Genomic DNA, 23049 nt, shown 5'->3' with positions numbered 1-23049 from the left:
AATGTAGTCCCCACTTGTGGGTCCCTTGGCCTTTGAACAATCAGTATGAGATCATCCCAGGCCTGGAAACTGTGGCTTATATAATAATACCAATCTTAAAAGAAGGGGTAGAAGAGGCACCCATGTACCTTTGCAGCAGGAATGGTTATGCCGATTTGTAGGATTAATACAGTATTTTAAATGAAAAGGAAAGAAAGAAATGCCTCTACTGTGGTGGTGTTTAATAAACATTTTTGAGTAGAATGAAAGCAGGGTGGATATCCTGCTCCCAAGATCTATCTGCCAATCCAGTGCTCTTTCCACTACCTTTTATTGCTGGTTTTCTCCTATATTGTGACCTTAGTCCTCCAAGCATGGGACTTATGCAACTCAGGAGGAGTTTTCCCAGGAATTCTGGACAGTTAAATACCTTTGCTTCTAAAGTCCTCTCCTCTGGACATTTACTAATTGTGTGACCCTGGGCTAATAATGTAACCTCTCTGGGCCTCAGTCTGCTAAGTAGAGTCAACAAGGATTTGTCAGGCAGCTACTGTGGGCCACGCACTGTGCCCAGCACTCAGAGTTCAATGAAAGACAAAAATGAGGTGCTTGCTCTCTGCTCTCAAAGTGCTTAGTCATACTAGTGATTCCTTGCAGCTCTCATTCTACGATCTCACAAGGGCAGTCAGGCCTGGCTGCCCTCTCTAAGGCACTGGTCCCTTGTATTTTCCCCAGCTCTCCATAACAAGCCCATTAAGTGAATTTCAGGGAGCAACACCCTCTGGGAAGCGGGGAAAAGGAAAGAGTGCAGAACATGAGTAGGGATGTGGACATTAAGGCATGTTTCTAAAGGGAACAAGTGGCATGTGAGGAGAAATGCTATACCCACTAAAAAGACGCAGCACAGGGCAGGAGGAGCTGCCCAGAAGAGGTGTGGCCAGTGGTAACCAACCACCCTGCACTTAGTACTAGCAAAGTACCCCACTGAGATGGGTCCTCTCAACCAGTCACTCTTTGTAAATGAGAAGGGCATAAAATACCCACAATGCAAAATGAGCCTACCTTCAGAATGCATCTTAGAAGCTTCAGGAAATGCTAGTGGGAGGTTTATCACAAGTTTCCAACAGATGAATCTGGTTTCTCCTGGTTTGCTCATCAGCTTCTCTGCTCATTCTTTCCCAGAACTCATCAGGGTCATGGTAAATGTTATGCTCCTGCCCTACTTCCCAGACACTAATCCCACTCTCTCTCCTGTCCCTACCTCAAAGTCTTCCCTGTGCCACCAGAGGACTTTGGGGGTTAGAGCTATTTGCAGTTCATTTACTTCCCTAGCCTGTTTACCAGTACAGTGTGTGGCACGGCAGGCTCACTTACTCACCCAGCCTATATGGCAGTGAGGCAGAGAAAGGTGAGCTTCTGCTGGTTTGACTTCACAAAATCAGGATCAGAAAAGGACCCCAGAGAGTAATTTAGGTGATTTAGGTCAGTCCCTTGCACACAATAAAGTCCATGCTACTACATCCCTAGCAAGTGGCTGTCATCTAACTTTGGCTCTCCACTGAAGAAAGATCCTCCCTAATGGCCAGCTTCTGCCTCCTTGGGAAAGATGGTTGTTAGGATGTTTTTCTTTAGAGTGGATCTAAAGCAGCCTTTTTGCTATTTTCTCCCATTGTTCTGTCCTCCAGGGCTTAGTTCTGTCCTCCAGAATCAGAACAAATCAAATTCTTCCCTGGGGCAGCCTTTCAGGTACCTCCTGTCCCCCCCTCTCTTATTTCTCCTGAGTCCTCTTATCTTGAAGCTGAACTGCCCCACTTACTTTAGTTGGTCCTCCCATGACATAGACTCAGTGCTCTTCACATTCCTTCTATAGTAGTTGCCCTCCTCTGGATATCCTCAAGACTATCAGGGTCCTTGCTAAAATGTGGAGCTCAGAGACAGTGGAAAGTGCACTGGCTCTGGATTCAGGGAACCTAGGTTCAAATCCTGCCTCATAATTATTACTTGGGTGACCCTGGGCAAGTCACTTGACCTCCTTGGGCTTCATCTGTAGGATAAGTGGGTTGACTGAATGGCCTCTGTGGTCCATTTTGGCTACAACTTCATAAGAACCTAACACAGTACTAAATATGTGGCCTAATCAGGGCATGGTAGAAGAGGTTATATTTTCTCTTTGTCCTTTCACTTTTACCTTTTTTCGGCTGCCATGTTACACTGCTGACTTCTCAGACCTTGTAATCCTCTAAAACCTCAAGATCTTTTTCAGACTAACTGCTCTCTGATCAGGCCTCGCCCTCTTGTGATTGTAGAGCAGATTTTTAAAACCTCAGTGTAAGGAATTTTATTCCTATTAAATTTCCATCAGTCAACAAGTAGTTCTTAAGCACTTAATATGTACCAAGGCTTATGCCATACACTAGAGAAAAAGAAAAAGGTGTCCTGCAGTGTATTGGCCATCCCTCCTAGCTTTGTGTCCTATGCAAATGTGATAAGGATGGCGATTATTCCTTTATCCAAATCTTTGAATAAAAAATATTAAATAGCCCTAGGAGGCTTCACTGAATACCTCTCTTCAAGTTCACATCTAACTCTTGAATCCAACCACTCCACTGGTTCCAAATCCACATAATGAGACCATTGTCTCTATCCCATATCCGTCCATCTTTTTCACAAGAATAGCATGAGAAGCTTTCTTATCAGTAGCATAAGATACTTGTCACAGATAGCACGATGGTTTATGCAGGAAAGCACCAAGCATTTATTAATTGCTTACTGTGTGCCAGGGCTGGCAATACAAAGACAAGCCAAAAAGAAAGACAATCTCTGTCTTCAAGAAGCCTACATTCTAATGAAAGATCTACGTAAGGGAATCTTCAGTGGATAGATTGGGCAATCTACAATGGAAGGAGTACAGAAAAAGGAGGAAGGGGTGCACTCATATTGGGACATAGCAAAGTCCTGAAGGTCTGAAGCATAGCTGGAAGTGAATGAAAGTACAGCTGGTATGAACCAGAATCCAAAATGGAGACCTCCCAAAGGAACTCGCCAATGGAAGGAGTGCAGCAAGGCAGAGGCATGTGCTAAAATGAGTAGGTAGCTGAGTCATGGTGTCAAAATCTAGAGGAAGTCCATCGAGGTAAGGGTGAACCTGAATTTCATTTTAGAAAGGGTTCCAGGTTAATAGAAGATCTGTGTGTGTAGCTTCATCTCACTGTATAAACTTAGGGAAGCCACTTACCCAGTCTACGCCTCAGTTTCCTTATTTGTAAAATGAAAATAATATTTCCCTACCTACCTCACAAGTTTTGGAAGAGGTTCAAGAAAGGAAATAGATATGAGTGTGCTTTGAAAAGCTAAGAGCATGATACAACTGTAAAGGATTAGTACTGGCTAGAAAGAAAAGAACTTTCTTCCTTCTGGCCCTGGAACAGTGATGACCATTTTCCATTTGCTAACCAGGCACTGCTATATTTGAGTCAAGTCCCTCAAAAGTTTGGCCCCAGAAAGACTCAGCCTTTTGATTATTTGAGCTAATGACTACTTTCTATACTTGGGGGTCAGAAATCAGAAATTACTTAGAGTAGCTACCAGTGCCTCTGCCTAAAGCATGCTCCCCCTTCTCTAGCTAGACTCTCTGGAGACAGTTCCCCCTGAGTGATTTTAGAGGTTGCGCCAACCAGAGCCCTCCCCGGCAAAGAGGTTGAAAGAGACTCAAGAACAGGTTTGTGTGTCTGAGGAGACACTAAAAAATTTGGAGTCCAAGGATCTGGATTCATACCCCAGTTTGAATCCCTAAAGCCTGTGTTCCTTTGGGCAAGCTAGTTCACTCCTCTTGGCCTCAGTTTCTTCATCTGTAAAGGGAGATTTGGGGCCAGATGCTCTCAGTGGGATCCTTTGAGCTCTAATTCCCTCAATGCTAGAAATACTTCCCCTACAGTTTAGCTTTCAGAGTGAGGGAGTACCTGCTTGTGTGTCTCTTCTGGGAGCCTCTCGGTTCATTTCACACAGGAACAGACAGCAGGAGGCAGAGGCTTGGCCATGTGGGAGACTTCTGCCTAGGGATGGTGCAGTCCCTGTTATTTCGAGCTAAGCACTTAAATGAAACATTTTATTATTGATACTCCAAGTCCTTAACTCTCCCTCTGCCGGGCTTTCTGAGGAGGGAAACTCCATTGGATTTACCATTAGTCACAAGCTCCTTTGCAAATCCTTTGGTAGTGCTCTAATACTGCTGCTGGGGGAGTAGATCTGAAGCCAGCGATGGGGGAGGGGGCTCTCAGGGCTGTGTTCGTGGCTTCCCTACCTCCAAGCTTCACTTGGCAAGGGACTGCTGGGAGGAGGAGGGAGTAGAGAACTGTGTATGGTCTGTGGAAGGAAAAAAATGGAATGGAAGCAAGAAATAGAAAGAAATATGATGCATCCCCTGTTTGTAGGTACCAGAGTCTGACACATAGCAAAAGCTTAATAAATGCTTTTTGGCTTGGCTTGACTTACTCTGCTTCACCCTAACTAGCTGAGTGACCTTGAACAAATCATTTTTCTATTCTGGGGTTTGATTTCCTTGTCTGTAAAATGAGGCAGTGGGGCAGTATGATAGCTTTCTAGTTCTAAGGTTCATTTCATTCAGTGTCATATTAATAGGGGTGATGAGGTACGCTTACTGGAATGGGGTACCCAATAAAGAGATTGCCTTGAAAGACACCAGAAGTCATCTCTCCTCACTCCTTATAGTTCAAAAAGGAGGTGGATCCTGACTCAGTTGCCAGTTCTCTTTGGCACAGTCCTCAGACCCCAGGACATATGAGGAGCAAGCGAGAATCCATGGTCACACATGTCCTTTAGCAAAGGGCTAGAGCATGAGTTCTTCCTCACAGGGACAAAATGTGCATGCCCAGCCCCATGGAAGGTGCCCCCCCCCCAGGCCAACAGGTCTGGGGATTCCGCCTGATCACTTCTGTTACATAAAGAGCAGCCATGGAGAAAGTTGGAGGAAGGGAGCAAGATGAGAAGAGGGTGTGACTGGATTGCAGCATCCTGCTTACAGGCCAGATAGCACCTCAGCCATTTTAAGAGTTGAGAAAACAACTTTACAGACCATATGACTTTGTCTCTCCTTTGCCCTAGACCAGCCCTAGAAATTGATGAAAACCGTAGTTAAAACTAAATGCTGCAGTCTGGATGGCTTCGTGGCAATAAGTAATGAGCTGTCCTCCCTCAGATCCCTCCACAACCATCACTGCCTGCAGAAAGCCATCCCCAAACCACTGGGACTGGACTAAGCAGCTGCAGATAGAATAGCCCACCACAGAGCAAGGGCCTTCCCCACATAGGTCCCTCAGCTGATCCAGACAGTTTCCAAGTTCATTTCAGAGTTAGAGCCTCATGCCTTAATCTACTCACCCCACCTCATCACACATCCCTTTTTCTCACTGGGCAGGAACTGCTGAGACCAGGACGACCCCACACCACCACCACCATTACCTTTAAGAGAGGTGAACTTGGGACTGGGAGGCAGTTTATTATTGTTCACTAGTAATCCTCCTGGGGACAGCATGGAACAGTGAAAAGAGTCCTTACTGTGGGGTCAGAAAGTGAATATTCAAATTCTACCTTGTATGCGTACTGCCTATATGACCTAGACAATTCACTCAATCTCACTGGGTCTGAGTTTATTCATCTGTAAAATGAGAAGTTCGGACTAAATGGTCCCTGAGGTCCTTCCCAACTTCAAATGGATGGTCTTATGTAGGACAGCCTGATTTCACACTTGTGGGCCTGTTTGAACCTGTTGGGCTATGTCATTCAGTGGCGGTGAGAGGCCAGGACAGGGGATGTTTTATCTTTCTAACCACTCAGGATAAAGGAGAGGCAGGTATGCCCCTCAGTGCTGCTCTACTCACCTCTTGCTCCCCAGGCTACGGGGTGATTCGCTTTATTTCTGCGGTTCCTAGAAAATGTACTTTCCCAGGTCTTCTGAAACAAGGCCTAGAAGTCCACAACCAGACGGGGTGAAAGGAGCTGGTTTTGGTCCTGATGAGGCTGTGTTTTCGCCACTCACATCTAACTCCCCACTGAGTTTGTAGACAGCGGTTATTAATTAGCTTTACCTTAGATAGCAAAGTCCTTCTTGGTGAATCTCTATTACCACCTAGTGGTAGGAACTTAAAGTACCCAGAACCAGAGCTAACATAGCCAGGAAAGGGATCTGTGGGCTTGGCCCAGCCTGCCTTGCTCCTCCATCCTCAGCCACTCACACTTATGGAATAATGAATCCAGAACTACAGAACCAAAGAATCCTAAAATCTTAGCATGATGTCGTTGCATTGTATTAAAAGGTACTTTAGAGCTCACTTAGTCAAATTTCCTATCCAGTGCAGCAATACCATCTACATTATCAATTCTCCAGCATTCTTGACAGGTCTCCACTTGAATACTTAAGGTAATGAGGATCTCATTACCTCACCCAGGGTGCTTTGTTCATACTTGCTACTAGGCTGGCCCTCATTGTAGATGAGATAAAGTTTTGCATGGCACTAAAAATCTCCCCCTGCTCCCAAAATATCTACCCCCATTGAATTAAAATGGTATCCAGAATTCCCAATGTAAAATCACCTCTTTCAGATGAGACATTGCCTGCAGAAGACTCCTGTTAACATGTTACTTAGAAACAAACTCAGCACCTTTAGTACCTGTTACCACACATTTGTGGTAATCTGTCACCAAAGAATAGAATCAGGCCAACTCTCTGCTCAATGTTTTCATGTTAAGAATACCTGCCTGCCCTTCTCACCCATCCTCAGTGCCAGGGAGCCCATGTGGTAGAGCAGGCTTCAGAAGAAAGTTCTGGATTTGAATCCTACACTACCCCATCCTGCCTGTGTGGTTTTATTTAGGCAAGTCATTTCACTTGCTAGACCTTGGCTTCTTCATCTGTAAAATGAGGGGGTCTGAAGAAATAACACCTTCCTCAGGTCCCTTATAGCTTTAAATCTGTGATCTAGAATTCCAAATATCCCTTGTATAACATTTGCAAATTACATGTGTTGCTCATTTATAAAATGGGGATACAAATGACACCCTTGGCTACCTCACAGGGTTGTTGTATCAAATGTGTGAAAGCATTATTTATTTGTCAAGCATTTAGTCAGTGTATGTATGGTGGGGGCCCCAAAGATGTATATAATTTCGTCTCTGGCCAACTAACCATAGTGTGTAAGGACCTGAGTCTCAAGAAGGGAAAGCATCTCCCATAGGGAGGAGACTACCTGTCCATGGCCCCCACAGCCAGTAGACAGGAGGTTAAGGATGCCCTGAGGATGAGGGAGGGAAGGAACTGGGATGAGGCAGCAGGAGAAGAACAGATCACACACAGAGACTCTTGGTGGGGGGTAGGAAGAGGGAGAAGCATGCTCTCTCCACAACCGTGGTTCTCCATCCTTCATCTCCTGCCAAGCCACTGTCTCCGAGCAGAGGCGTCTGCCAAAATTGCAGTGCTCTGGGTCTCGGGAAAGAAGCAGGGAAGGGGAAAGGACACTGTAAAATGTGTCTTGGAACTGGAGTTGGGGAAGTGTTTAGTTTTTAATGTGTGTATATCTCCATATGTCTGATTATGGGTGTCTGTTACCCAGAGACTCTTAAGATTATAGATTTGGAAAGACTCTAGTCTCCTTGCAAACATCCCTGCCTCTATGGTTATCCAGCCTCTGCTCAGACATCTACAGCAATGAGGAATTCACCACCTCCAAAGCAGCCTGTGCCACTCTGTCTGTTTCTGTGACAGTGTCTTTTTATGAATGTGTGCAGTATGTGTATGTGTGTGCATCTCTGTGTGCATGTCTCTAAACATGGCTGTGTGGTGTATTTGTGTACATGTTCAGCACAGTAGAGAGTGTTTATCTGTATATGTGAATGTGCACATAAGTATTTAAGATAAGGGACTGATGATCATCCCCCTCTCCCATCACACCTCCAACATTTTCCCTGGACCTTGCTACCCTCTCTTCCTCTTATTTTCCTGCTCCTGTTGTATGTTACTCAGATGCTTTTAAAATAAGGTCTTAACAATAATAATAGCAGATTTGAAGATCTGGAGGTCGCCTTTCAGCAAAGGACTTTGTTAGTGAGAATTAAGTAATGACTTGCTAGGAAGGTCTTAATCAGAATTGGGTAAGGCTGATCACAAGTGTTTGGGGTCATAGAATCCATCTCAAGGCATTCACTACTTTTGAGGGGAAGGTCTACACCTAAGCTATCCCAAACTCAGTTCAATTCAGTGTGTGTTTATTAAGGCCTCCTGTGTGGAAAAGAAGGGTCAAGATAATGAGTTGGAACTGCTCTTTCCATTTGTCCCCAGCCCTATTGTCCAATCATCCAGCTGCAAGGATTTAGAAATGTGACTCATACCTTGGGAAAGGCAAAGCATCAAACATTTATCCAAGCAAAAGGAAAGACAGGTTCTGGCTTTAAGGAGCTTAGAAGACAATGCACAAAAGGGACCTGGTGAAGGTTCTCCCCTACGGGGAGGATGGTTATTCCAAGTTATAAAAGAAGTTCCATGGGGGAGAAGACAGTGCAGTCATGGTAGAATTTCCAGAGAAAATCTTATTTGGGTCAAGATGAACCTGAATTTCACTGTAGAAATAACACCAGGCTAGTAGTGAGAAAGTCTGTGTCTTCATCTCACTGTCCAAACCTAAGGAAGTCACTTACCCAGGCTGTATCTCAGTTATTTTATCTATAAATGGAAATACTGTAATATCTATATGCCTACCTTGCAAAGTTTGGGGGAGGATCAAGCGAGATAATAAAAATGAATGTGCTTTGAAAAAGCTGGGAGCACAAAACAAACATAAAGGCCTGGTGTCTGCTGGAAGGAAGTGGACCTTCCCTTTTTTGGCGCAGGAGCAGCGATCATTACTTTCCATTTGTTTTCCTGGTACTGTCATGTCTGAGGCAGGTGCATTCAGAAGCTTGGCCCCAGAGAGGTTCCTCCTTTGGATTATTTGAGCCGATGACCAATTTGTTACTTTGGAGTTAGAAACCAAAAACTGGCCCTGGAGTAGCCACCAATGCCTCCACCTAAAGCGTGGTCCCCTTTCTCTAACTGGTGCCCCATAAGCCAGTTCTCTCTGCACAGTTTTTAGAGGTTGTTCCAACTAAACCCACCCCTGCAGCAGCGCAACTGGAGCAATCTGGGTAGATACTAAAAAGAGCCTTGAATTTGGAGTCCAAGGATTTGGATTCACACCCCACATGAGACAAGTAATTGGATGTTTCCTAGCCCCAATCTGGGGAAAGGAGTGGGAAGGTGAGAACACGAAGGCAAGGATAAATGTCCTTGCCCTCAAGGACCTTATATTACATAAACAAATGCAAAAAAAACCCAAACCTACAACTTTTTCTGGTACCCAATAGTAGGGCATTTATTAGGTGCTTAATAAAAATTTGTTGATTAATGTATTTATTAGTTAAGGGTGTTAGGGGGATGGACAGTAGGAAAAGAGTACTGACCTGGCTTCTAGTTTTTGGTTTTTGCCACCATGGTGTCTTATAGCTGCTTCCTTTTAACCAACTGTTTTATCTTTATCTTCTTCTCTCCCATCTCTTTGTAACCCAGTGTGGAGACTGTGAATGATGGGCAGTTTCACAGCGTGGAGCTTGTGATGTTAAACCAGACCTTGAACCTGGTGGTGGACAAAGGAGCCCCCAAGAGTTTAGGCAAGCTCCAGAAACAACCAACAGTTGGCACCAACACACCCCTCTACATTGGAGGTAAGAATCTCTCCTTACTCCTGCCTCAAACTCTGATTGTCAGCAAAACCTCCCCCCCTTGACTAGCATCTCACCTTCTCATATCTCCTCACTCCCGACCAGAATGGAACAGTCCTCTAAATCAGGGCAGGCCCCATTCCTAGGAAACCAAGCCACTAGGCAGAGGGCCCAGTGGCTTAGGCCTCTGCTGTTTTTTCCTTCCCAGTCTGGAAAAGAACATGCATCCTAGATTGTTGCCTGATTTTAATACATTACAATGTAAAACATATATATTAATATAAATCCTTGCAGGTAGGAATTGTTTCATTATGTGTATATGGGATATGTATGGAATATATGTATACACACACACATACATATCTATATATGTCAGGATATATGCATATATGTTGTTGTTCAGTCATTTCAGTCCTCTCTAATTTTTCACGACTCTATTTGGGGTTTTCTTGGCAAAGATACTGGAGTGGTTTGTCATTTCCTTCTCTAGCTCATTTTATAGTAAGCAAACTGAGGCAAACAGGATTAAGTGACTTGCCCAGGGTCACACAGCTAGTAAATGTCTAAGGTTGGATTTGAACTCACAAAGATAAGTCCAGTACTCTATCCACTATACCACTTAGTTGCCATGTGTGTATGTATGTATGTGTATGTATATGTACGTGTATATATGTATATGTATGCATAGATATGTACATACCTATATGTGCATACATATACATGCACACATATGTATATATACATACACATACACAAATCCTCATATCCCCACTGACTGATACAAAATAGATATTGAATAAATGCTTGTTGATAGATGACTAATTGAATGGCTAAACCTTTGCTATCCGCTAAGCACCAAGGACACAAATACAAAAGGCAAAGGCATTTTGTGGGGAGGGGGGCACAGAGGAAGAAAGGGGACAAGGCTGCTGGCCAGAAGGAGGAGGTACCAGAGAATCTAGAGCCAAGTGAAGTATGGCCAAGGCTTTTCTTGTCTACAAGAGGCAAGCACTAATCAACAGAGCAGAACCCCAGGATGGAAAGCTATTGCTGAGGGGAAGTACAGGAGCATGCTGGGACAGGTACAAATTTTAAACAAAACATGATCTCTGCCCTTAAGGAGTTTGTAGTCTTAAAATATTATCCCCACACTCCTTCAAATTATCCACCAGGGTGTCCCTCAGACTTACTCCAGACACATACCCCATTGCCCTTTGGAGAGGTATGCTCTACCACTTTCCCCAACTCCTCCATGCTTCCAGCTTTCCGTTTTATGATCTCCGCAACTGTGAATGGTGTAGTGTAATGACATAATGAAGGAATGGCATAAGACCAGATCACTCCTGCGCTTCCATGAAGATCATGATAGAATGAGCCCGGCAGGAGCTGACCTGATGGGGAGCACAAGAAAAAGGCATCTTGTTTTCATCCTGGTAGCTGGTGAGCTTTCTGACTCAGAATCAGTGTCAGAGGGAGATTTTCAGCTAGGATCTTGAACGCTGGAAACTGCTAGGTTTGGTTTCTGCTTTCTCCTCTTAACCAGGCCTTTATGTTCTGGCTACCAAGGTCTCATGATATAGCAGATAGGGCACTGGCCTAGAAGTCAGGAGACCTGGGTTCTAATCTCAGGTCTAAAGGTTTCACTAAATCATCTAAATTCTCCCAACCTTAGATTACTTATCTGTAAAATGAGGATAATCATGCTTCTCTCACCTACCTTGGGGGTCACTTATGAGAATTAGTTAAGATAGGATATGCAGAAAGACTTTGGAAGGTACAAGACAGTACAAAAGCAGGAAAAAGTAGAAGTAGCCAAATTACTCACGTTAGAGAATTAGCTCCCAAACAATGGCGTGTGAGCCGCATTTGCACAAGGGTAGAACAGGCTTGGTGATACAGTTTAGGACCCTTTCACTGCAGTATTACACTGGGCGAGAGGAAGCATGGTTTAGTGGATAAACAGTTGGCCCCTAAGCCAAGAAGACCTGGGTTGTGGTCCTACCTCAGATACGTACTGACTGTGTGACCCTGGAGAACACATTTATTCTTTCAGTGTTCCTGATGATTCCCTAAGACTGTAAGTTGTAGCAAAGATGTGAGTATCCATGGCTAAGATGGAATTTCTTCATCTGGGACTTTCTTTTAACAATGAAATCCTAGTTTCAGTCCATATTTCTATGATTGCCTTGGAACTGCAGGGGCTGGGGCCAGGTGTGAGGGAGCTATATGTCTACTCTCTCTCTCTCCAGGAATACCCACCAGCACAGGCCTCTCAGCCTTACGCCAAGGCACAGACCGAACTCTGGGCGGCTTCCATGGCTGTATCCATGACGTCCGCATCAATAACGAACTCCAGGATTTCAAGGCCCTGCCCCAACAGTCCCCAGGCGTCTTCCCTGGCTGCAAATCATGTACCATCTGTAAGCATGGCATGTGCCGCTCTGTGGAGAAGGGTAGTGTGGTCTGCGAGTGCCACCCAGGTTGGATGGGGCCATTGTGTGACCAAGAAATTAGAGATTCCTGTCTCAGCCACAGGTGAGTCTCTTGGAGAGCAGGTGCACTGGACCTGGTGCATTCTCCCTAGGGCTCATAGTTCTGCCTCTCTCCCTGCCTGTATGAGATTCTCCTACCCTTTCCCCTTTGAAGGGCTCTTAGGCAGACAGGAGAGGAAAGGGGGAGGGGAGAAAGAGAGTGGGGACACAGACAGAAAGAGAATGCTCTTTGATATAGTGTAAAGTACTGATATTAGAATTCAGGAAAAACTTGTCCTGTAGTTATGTAGGAAGTATAGTGAGTAAGATAATGAGGCTAATTCTTTAATGAATGGACTAAAAGCTGTCTTTCCAAATGAGTGTTATCTTTTTCAAAGCAGTCCTTGGAGGAAGACTTGGAGGAGCCATACATTTATTCAAAGATTCCATGGCACATTGTTTCAGACAGATAGACAAACAAACAGCAGCAACAGTGGTAGATAGATAGGTAGATAGATGGATGGATGGATGGATGGATGGATTTGTACAGAGATATATAGATATATATATCTCTGTACAAATATATACAAAAAAATATATATGTATATGCACATGGGTTTACACGTATACATACAGAGCCACTCAGTGATGGCAAAATATCACCCTTTAAAAATGGATTAAATTATAAGAAATAGCCAGAAGTCATTCAGAGCCAAGTCTAGTGAATTGATATGGTTGGTCAACGTGAGGAATCCAGATCTTAGTTTAAAAACTGATTAGATCAAGCACTTACTGTGACTTTTAAACTGGTTCTGCAAATAACTGTAGAAGAGGTCTCTTCTCTAATGTTATTTAAAAATAAGAGAGACACATGCAGAAGTTATTTTTTATGAAGGTTTTATGCTAGGTATGCAAAGCTAGTTCAAAAATAAAGGGAGGGAAATTATTAATAAAATGCAGGCACTAACAAAAGCTTTTTTAAAAAAACTTGAATATATTTAAAAATTATAAGAGCCAACATTCATTCATGATAAAGTAGGAAGTTTGGAATATCAGGATTTTTTCTTGACATGGTAAAATATATCTGCCTTAAACCAAGAGCCGACATAATATGCAACGGACAGATATTAGGAACATTCCCACTAGTGTAAGTACAAACATCCACTTCCAATGTTTTTATTTGGCATAGTACTAGAAATTCTAGTACTTTCAATAAGAGAAGAAAAAGATATTGGAGGTATTAGCATAGGAAGAGGTTAAACGTAGAGGTCAAAATATTTGCAGATGTTATAATGGTATAGCTATAAAATTCAACTATTTCAGCAAAGAAATAAGCCAATGATTGAGTGCATCAAGGATCTGGTATGCTAGATTATCATAAAATCATTTCTGTTCTCATTTACCAGCAAAAATGCAAATCATGAAAAGAAACCCCATGTACAAGAACAAAAATATTTGAGAATTATCCTTAGAAATACACATGACCTGCATAAGAAAAACTTGACAAATGATAACCAAAATAAAGGAAGATTTAAATATTTGATGAGGCAGTCAGTGTTCCTAGATGAATAAGATTAATATAGGAAAAATGACAATACTCCCAAAATATTCTACATATTTAATACAGTACCAATTAAATTGAATTTCCTTATCAAACTGGGAAAAAACCATAATGATTTTCCATTATGTGAAAAAAAACAAATAAATAGGAAAATTAAGAAACATGCTAGGTGGTTGTAAGGGGTGGGGGAGGGCAGGGAAATGGTGACAAGCATCTTACACTCCTAGACATATTACAAAGAGGTTATCAGAACTATGTAATACATAGAACAAACAGCAAAGAATCAGTAGAATAGAATAGTAACTACAGATATCTAACCAAATATGAGCAAGAGATTAGTGTTTGATAAGGCTATAGGGAATAAAATCTGGGGGAAAGATCATTATGTGATGTGCTGGAAAAAAATAGATAGTAATTTGGTAGAAAATGGATTTAGACATGTAGCTTACATTTTTATGCCTGAATGAATTACAGCTAGGTGATGGACAAACATCAAAGAAAACCATAAAAAGATGAAAGAAAATAGATGAGAGTGCACTTATCTCCAGGAAGGGAGATGATTTTTTCTAATCATTAAAATTAAGATATAGCGTACAACAAAACCTAATATATTTAAAAGAAAAATAACATTGAAGAAAATATTTATGGAAAATATAACAGGTAAAATTTGACACTTTAAATATATGAAAAATTATTAAAGATCAACAAAGATATCTCCCAGTTCACAATGTATAAATGGTCAGAAGACATGAACAGTTTTCAAAAGAGGAAACAGATTGTGAAATTAAAAAATCATAATTTCACAAATAACAAATTAAAATGACTTTGAGCTACCACCTTTCACCCATCAAACTCACAAAAATAAAAATAATAAAAAATATTGAAACAATGCTAATGGGATTATGGAGAAACAAGTATATACTCATTCATTGCTGGTAGAATTACAAAGTTGTGAAATGTTTTTGAAGAGCAGCAAGCTGGAAAAAGAAAGTAAAAGTTATCAAAAAATTGGTAATTTGGCCTGTGAATACTTTTACTGAGAATATATTGAGAGACAGACAGACAGACAGACAGACAGACAGAGAGAGAGACAGAGACAGAGAGAGAGAGAAAGATCCATTCAAAGATTTTTGTAGCAGTATTGTATATAACTAAAAAACCTGGAGAGACCCAACATATCTGTGCTTGTTAGTCCGGTGTCTGGCACATAGTATGCCCTTAATAAATGCTTGTTGACTGACAAGGGCAGATAAGTTGAATAAGTTTGGGTAGGTCAATGTGCCATTAAGACTTACAAGTATGAGGAATACAAAGAAATCTGGAAAAATCTTTATAAAATAATACAAAATGAAAACAAAACTAGAAGACTCGAGGACACACGGAGCATGTAAGGGGGAAAGCAGAGAGGAATGAATGAACAACGAATGCTGATGGGAACTTACAGGGAAACTGAACAATTGTTAAGAAATTTTATACATTAACATGAATTTATTTAAATGTAACTAGTTACACTGCATGTTTAAGCAGTTGTATTGTTGTTCAGCATTGTCTGACTAATCTTTTGTTTGTTTGTTTTAAAGAATAGGAGACATTCTCATCTATAAGTCTAGGGAAGGAGTTGTACTCATTCCCAGTTCTAGTATATAAGAATTTCTAGCATATAAGAATATATAATAAATTCCTACTTAAGGAACTCTTAAAGTTCCATTGTGCTTAATTTGGTTTAAGGCCTGTCCTCATCCCAGTGATTGGGCTCCACGATGGAGCAGTTTGCCTTCTGAGTCACTGGCCCTACGAGGGGTCACCACTGATGCTAACACAGTATCTGTTCTTTCATTTCCAACCCTCTTCCTTCTCAGGTGTGTCCATGGAAAGTGTGTAGCTTCAGGCTCTACATACACATGCAAGTGTGCTGAGGGCTACGTGGGAGCCTCTTGCGACCGGAAGAATGACTCAGTCAGCCTCTGCCGGGACTTCAAGTGCTACCATGGGCAGTGCCACATCTCTGAGAGGGGGCAGCCCTATTGCGTGTGTGAGCCCAGCTTCAGTGGGGAGCACTGTGAACGAGGTGGGCCGTCCTTGAGCTCCCGGACTCTGGCGGGGGGGAGGCATTACTAGGAAGAGGGGGATGGTAGAGCATCACTCAGGACACACTGTCTAGGTTAGATGAGGGGAATCTCTTTTACACTGAACTTTTTTCAAAAATGAATTATTATGGCTATCTTTTGTTTTTTCATCACCTTTATTTCCCACTGTATCCATCACCACCGGTCCCATCCCTTATAATAAAGAATAAAATAAGAGAAAGAAAAAAAGCTTAGCAAACTAAACAACCAATCAAAAACCTCTGACTTATATGCAGTATTCTACACCCACGGTCCTCCACTTCTGCCAATCCTCTCTTTTCTTTGTGGCCAGGTTTGGCCATTACAGTTTCACAGCATTCCATTTTAGTTGTTTTAGGTATTGGTGTTTTTTCCATTTACTTTGCTGTAGTCCTTATGCGCATTGCTTTCCTGGTTCTACTTACTTTACTTTGTAATAGATTATGTCTATATCTTCCCATACTTCTCTCTAGTCAATGTTCCTTACAGCACGATAATAATCTATTTGAATTGGCCTAGTCATTTCTCAGTCAATGAGCATCCGTTTTGTTTTCCATTCTTTGGCACTCATTGTTTTAAGAGTTGGAGATCTTTGTGAGCTGTTTAAAACTCCCACCTAAAAGCTTACCTCAGGATCTAGGATTTTACTGCCCATGGAAGCACTAGAAAGATCTGGATATTATTAGGTAGTCTCAGAAAACGTAACATCAGTTTCAGAGTTCCTTCAAAAAACATTTATCAAGTTGCTGATTTGTGCTTTAGATACATACATAAGGATGTATGTGTAAGGATGGGTCCTTAAAATTTACAAACAAAAAAAGAAAGAATATAAACCATTCGTATACAAAAAACAAAAATAAATATAACAAAATATAATGAATATTTAAAAATATAATATAAAATATATTATTATACAATGTGCTATATTTTATGTTATATAATATGCTACATACCTATAATAATATATAATAAACAATAAAAATAAGCAAACAAAATAATTCACAGACAAAAAATAAGCAATTTACAAGAAAAAAATTTGTAAATACATAAAGCCAAGAAACTAACTGAATAAGATAGCTATTAAAGAAAAAGTATTGAGTAAGAATGAGTCTTAATTTACGAGACACCCTCCCTGAGGAAGCAGCCTATAGCGTCTCTGGAGTCAATCCCAACTGCCGCCAACCCTGTCAGAATTTGACAGTTGATCAGGTTCTTTCTCCCTCTTGAAGATTCTGTTATTTTATCCTTGTGTTTTCCTTCCACCAAAACAGACCAGAATATGTCTCTGTCTGAAGATGTTGTTTTTAAGTCATTGTAGCCAGATTAATATGTGCTCAAGTCTCCTGGTGAAGTCTGTCTGAAGTTCACGAGGCTGGCCCTTATTTGGAGCCTTTCTGTGTGGTCCATATCAAGGCTTATATACTTCTTCACATGATGTTTGAAGGCCCAGGTTACTTCCACTGCATAATGGAGCATCAGAATAGCATGTTCTCATTAACAGTAAATTGTTTCTTTTGGTTAGTGCCCTTGATTATCGGAACCAATTTAGAGGTATCCTCTCTCTCTAAAATTGACCTCTCTTATTTCAAGATTTGCTCTGCCTCCCAGAAACTCTGATTGCTTCCAGAGGGCCCTGTCACCATTTTCCTTCAGTCAGACAACGTCCCTCTGCTAAGGGCAGAACCACAGCCCTATTGTCTACCCACTCCTGGTACATAGCCGAGAGGGACTGTATCATAGGGAATAAATGGGGTTGTTGGGATTGGTCAGGAAGACCTGAGTTCAAATCTTTCCTCTGACACTCCCATACCCTTATAAGATTACTTAATCTGTATGTTTCCTGGGCAATCTGCATTAGTGGAAGGAATCCCCACATTTGAAGAACCCCCTACGAAATCATAGGTAATTTGTATAAATAGTACAAAATTATACTTTAAAAGAAAGTTGCCTCTCCTCTCGGTGACTTTCCGTGCCAGATTGATATGGTAGTTAGTTTTGTCTGATCATTTTTTCTCTTCTGTATTCTTTTACTTACTAGCCAGGGGAGTGAAGAGGGCTACATTCAGAACTGAAAGTGACATAACACAAAAGATGTCAAAGAAAATAAGATTTAAAATTAAAATTACTTAGAAAAGGGGGGGGAGAAATTATAGCAGGCTTAATGGACCTTGAGTTTCATGCTCTCCTTAGTTCCCTCCCCAGTGTCACGATTAGAGCACTGACTCCATCTTGCCTTGACTGTCAGATTAAATTTAAAAGTATAGGAGGCATTGGTTGTTTAGTGGCAGGCAACGTGGTTAAAAGATGAGGCAGAAGAAACAGAGATGGGCATCCTGCTACCCACAAATGACAATTACCACCCCCAGGCATGCCACCCTTCTCCAGGAAAGAATGTACAGCGCATCAGAGTGTCATTTCAAAATGATTATAATGCCCATCTGGGCCCCCTAACCAAGCTTGTGCCCGCCTCCTTTGTCCCTACAGAGAGCCCATGCCAGGGGGAGGTGGTTCGAGAGGTGATCCGCCGGCAGCAGGGCTATGCATCATGTGCCACAGCCTCTAAGGTGCCCCTGATGGAATGTCGTGGTAGCTGCGGCTCCCAATGCTGCGTTCCCATACGCAGCAAGCGGCGGAAATATGTCTTCCAGTGCACAGATGGTTCCTCGTTTGTGGAGGAGCTGGAGAGACATGTGGAATGTGGGTGTCACAAATGTTCCTAATCCCGTCTTCCCCAAGTCTCCACCACTTTGAGGAGGCAGGCATTGCCAGACATCGGCTCAATAGGGATTGCAAACATGGGACCTTGTTTCTTTGAATGAAGAGGAAGAAGGAAAAGAAGAAGAGAAATATTAAGTATATTGTAAAATAAACAAAAAATAGAACTTATTTTTATTATGGAAAGTGACTATTTTCATCTTTTATTATATAAAGTATCACACCATTTGGGTATATGTATCATATAGTGAGTTATTTTTACTGAGGTTTTTGTTTTGTGTTGTTGGGTTTTTTTAACAGTTGTTTAAAATTTTAAGAAAATGACTAATAAAAAATTTTAAAGGGATAATAAAGAAGTAATAGCCTGCCCCAGAAATAGGGGAAAGTTTATATGTTGATACAATAGTGCCATGTCAGAGGAGACCTAGGCAGTACTGAAGTCTTGGGTGGGAACCATATAGGAGAACAGAAGAAAAAGTCTTTCCCTTCCTTCCTTGATTCCTTGTTTCCTTACTTCTTCCCTTCTTCCTTAGAACCACCTAAATCCCAAGAAACACCATGCTAACAGTGGTCAGTATTCATATCTTTAACCTAAATATCCTCTTCAGTCTTTTCCGTTCAGCTTTTCCATACATTGTATTCAAACCTGATCTGGGTCCTTTCCCTCACCTCCTCACCTCAACTGTAGACCCCAAAGTTTAGGCAGATCTAAGAGGCATGGTAGCTTGAGATCCCTTTCCCACTATGTTTAGAGCTGGGCTCTCCCATAAATTTATTGTTTCAAGCCATTAGCCTAATGCACAGCTCTGCACTGGTTGCCCATCAACAAGCATTCATTAACGCTTACTAGGTGCCAGGCACTTCACTAAGTAACCACTAGAGATGAAAAGATGAGAGAAGGTCACGGGATGTTAGAGCATCTCCCTGAGGACTAGCTAAGCATACGTTCTGTCCCAACCTCCCCAAGGAGCTCTTTGTGCCAAGAGGCTAGAGCCAGCTTCCTCTGTTTCATTATTGGGGAGTAGGAAGCCTACATGGTTGCTATGGTGCAGAAATATCATAGAATTATAGAACTTTATTGCTCTTTTATTCCAACCTCCTCATTTTACAGTAGGGAAACTGAGGCCAGAGAGGGGCAGTAACTTGCTCATAATCACACAACTAGTTAGCAAAAGAACCCAGGAGCTGGGACCTGTGTCTCTAGACCCATCATGTTTTCCCCCTTTGCCAAATGACAGAGCAAGGAGGAAGATCAGTAACCTTAGGCTTGCCTGTTTTTTCTTTGACACACACACACACACACACACACACACATACACACACACACATACACACACACACACACACACATACACATACATACATACACGCAGTCCTTTCCTTCATCTCACACCTATCTCAAAATTTTTCCATCACAGTTCCAAGAAGCTTCCTGAAGTGCTTAGGGAAGTGATACCCTTAAGATACTCAGCTATGTTTCTAGTTTGACTAAATCAGCCATGACAGATGGCTCTGAGAAGGTTGACAAGAGGTCCCAAGTATCTTTGGGTTTAAGTAATTGGCCCAGGTCCCAAAAGATCTTGAACCAGGCCATCTTTAAAGACTTTCTATGGCTCAGTAACTAGCTCTAATATGAAGAAAGGAAAAAGGATGCTTTATAAAAATTATATAACAATACCACTGCTCCATATGAACTTGTGTGTGGTTTTTTTTTTTATTAATGAACTGTCATATTCTGATGTCATTTTAAATAAATGATTGGGTTACAGAGGGGTCATCACATGCTCTGATGAATACTGTGACTTAGCACTACTCTGTGGTATGGTTTTCTTATTAATCTTGTTCTTATCTTACCCTGGAGCTTCTGAATTGGTTTGTTTTCTGGGGCAAAGGCTGTTCCCCTTTTTGAAGGACTTTGGCAACCCCAGTGTGGAAAAGAATCAAGAGGAAGCTGATTGCTTAGCTCTGAGACTTGGGGATTGGGAATTGTGCCTGACTGTTAGGAAAGAAAGCTCATGCCCAGAGCAAATGAAATATCCATGAAGCACAGGAGTCAGCCTGTTCCCATGGTCTCAGAGATTTCATCTACACACCTCAGAGACATGCAGGCAGTGTGACTAGAGTGAACACTACAAGACTTTAAAGCGACAAGGGGTAGGGGAGATACTTAATGTGGAATAAGTTTGTGTGGGAGTGGATTGGAGGTCATAGTGAATAGAAGAGAAAGTTGAAAAGGGTAGGTTGGGTACGGATTCTGAAACACCTTGAATGCTAATGTTTGGGGGTTTTTTGCGGGGGGAGGGTTGCAATACTCTCCAGTGCCCAATTAAATACATTTTAAATTCCTCTCTGATCCTGGAGTGGGAGATAAAGTAACAACTAGTCCATGATTGGAGCCTGAGGAAATTTTATGGGCAGGAGATCTGCACATATTTTCACTGGTCACTGATGCCCTCTAGACTGAACTGTACTGAAAGATGCCCAGCGGTCACTGGCATAGGCTCTAGGACTAGCCCAAAGTAAAAAAGGATATACAAGCAGACAACGGGTAGCACTGCCTCCCCTTGAGCCCCCTTACAGTACCGGAAGGGAGATTTTTGAAAAGCATCCATGTCCAGGGCTAGAGGACACAGAGGAAGACTCCAATCTTCCAAAGGCTCCAGCTTAAGTTCTCAAGGTTGTTTCCCAACCCCTTGGCAGATGAGCTTATTTTAATTTAATTTAGTTCAATTCAGGAAACATTTATTAAGTGCCTACTATTTGCAGTGCACACATTGAATACTAGGAGAGTTAAAAAGATTAAATGAAGCATGGTTTCTGTCACTGAGTTTATAGAAACATATACACAGATAACTGTGACATGTTAAGTCCATGACAAATGAAAAAGAGTTACATGAGATCTAAAGGGGGAAGGAACTTCAACCTGGGATTTCAGAGGTTGCATCAAGGTAGTCTGGCATAGCAAAAAGAGAAGAATTTTGAGCTGGAGGACCTAGGTTTAAATCTCAGATCTCGCACATTAACTGGGGTAACTTTGGGCAATCACAGTGAGATCCTAGTTTTTTCCTCTGCAAAATAAGGCAGCTGTAACTGATCTCTACACATTCTTCCAGGTCTACACCCTACGATGCTAAAAACTGTATTTGAGTTGGGCTTTAAAGAACGGGGGAAATTTCAATTGGAAAAAAGACAGCACTGTACAAGGTAGAGCATGAGAAAAAATCCAGAGATTGAAAGTACAAGGGGTACACAGGAGAGGGTAGGAAGGGAGATGGCAAATTGTTCAGTTTACCTAGAGTATTGAGAGACTAGAGGATGGTAATATGAGAAAAGAATGGAGAAGTAGGGTGACCCCCAAGACGGCAGAGAGCCTTGGATGTCAGTCACAAGAGTCTAAACTTCCCTCAGTTTAATAGGGAGCCACTGGAGGTATTTGAACATAGAAGTGATATAACCCAGTTCTATAAATGAGGAAAATTAGTCTTGCAAAGGTATGGTTTTTTTCCCATTGAAGCAAGAATCCACTGATCCTACTGAACCTAAATGCCAGAAGCTCCAAAGGGCTGTAAGGGTCATTGGGGCACTAGTTAAGAACCCTAAGGAATAATCTTGTAGGCCAATGGTTGTCCAACTTTTTCATCTTAGGATTCTCTTACATTTTAAGAAATTATTAAGGGCCACAAAAAGCTGTTGTTTATATGGGTGATTTCTATTGTTATTTACCATATCGGAAATTAAAACTGATAATTTTTTTAAAATATTAATTCATTAAAAAATAGGCCCATTATATTCACAACATTTTTTATGAAAAAAACTATTTTCCCAAGCAAAAATTGTTTAGTGATAAAAGAGGCATTGTTTTATATATTTTCAAAAATCTCTTTAATGTCTGTCTTAATAGGAGATAGTTGTATTCTCATGTCTGCTTTTGACATTCAATCTGTTGCTATGTTGTTTTGGCTGAAGTATATGAAGAAAATTCAGCCTTACACAGATATATACTTTGAAAGGGAAATAGTATTTTAATAGACAAATAATGTCTTAGAATTATTTTGAAAAGAATTGTGATCTTACAAACCCCCTGACAGAGTATTGGACCTCCAGGGTCTCATGAACCACACTTTAGGGAATATAATTACATTCCCTAATATAATATCACCTTATATCATGGTGCCACTACCCTGTATGAACTTGTGTTTTGAAAACCACTGCTTGAAGCCATGACCCATTCCTCCATCCCTAGTTGTCAGTATTCTCACAGAGAATTGCCACAAGGAAGGAGTGGGGTAGAACAATTGCCAGGGGTCATAGGGACCATGTTTTCTCTACATGCACTTTTGATTGGCTTTGCTTACAGTGCCTCACACTGGATTAAAACCAGAGATTAGCCACTGCTAGCCATGTTCCTTGCTCAAAGATTTCTAATGGTGTCTCCTTGCCTATAAGATAAAGC

The 23049-nt window shown here is 41.7% G+C and overlaps 1 protein-coding gene across 2 annotated transcripts in view; it reads left to right on the top strand.

The window, feature by feature from the left end:
- SLIT3 (slit guidance ligand 3) overlaps positions 1-20364 on the top strand; it is a 796526-nt gene extending 776162 nt beyond the window's left edge. For both annotated transcript variants that reach the window (XM_072630930.1, XM_072630932.1), the window contains 4 exons: positions 9593-9747; positions 11994-12279; positions 15636-15844; positions 18366-20364. In XM_072630930.1, coding sequence (XP_072487031.1) covers positions 9593-9747; positions 11994-12279; positions 15636-15844; positions 18366-18601 — 886 coding nt within the window. In that variant the 3' untranslated portion in view covers positions 18602-20364. The remainder of the gene's footprint in view (positions 1-9592; positions 9748-11993; positions 12280-15635; positions 15845-18365) is intronic.
- Positions 20365-23049: the final 2685 nt, after the last annotated feature.

Source organism: Notamacropus eugenii, chromosome 1 (genome assembly GCF_028372415.1).
Source record: "Notamacropus eugenii isolate mMacEug1 chromosome 1, mMacEug1.pri_v2, whole genome shotgun sequence".
Lineage (NCBI taxonomy): Eukaryota > Metazoa > Chordata > Mammalia > Diprotodontia > Macropodidae > Notamacropus > Notamacropus eugenii.
The sequence above is the reverse complement of the archived record's forward strand: the minus strand, read 5'-3'. Positions and strand labels throughout refer to the sequence as shown.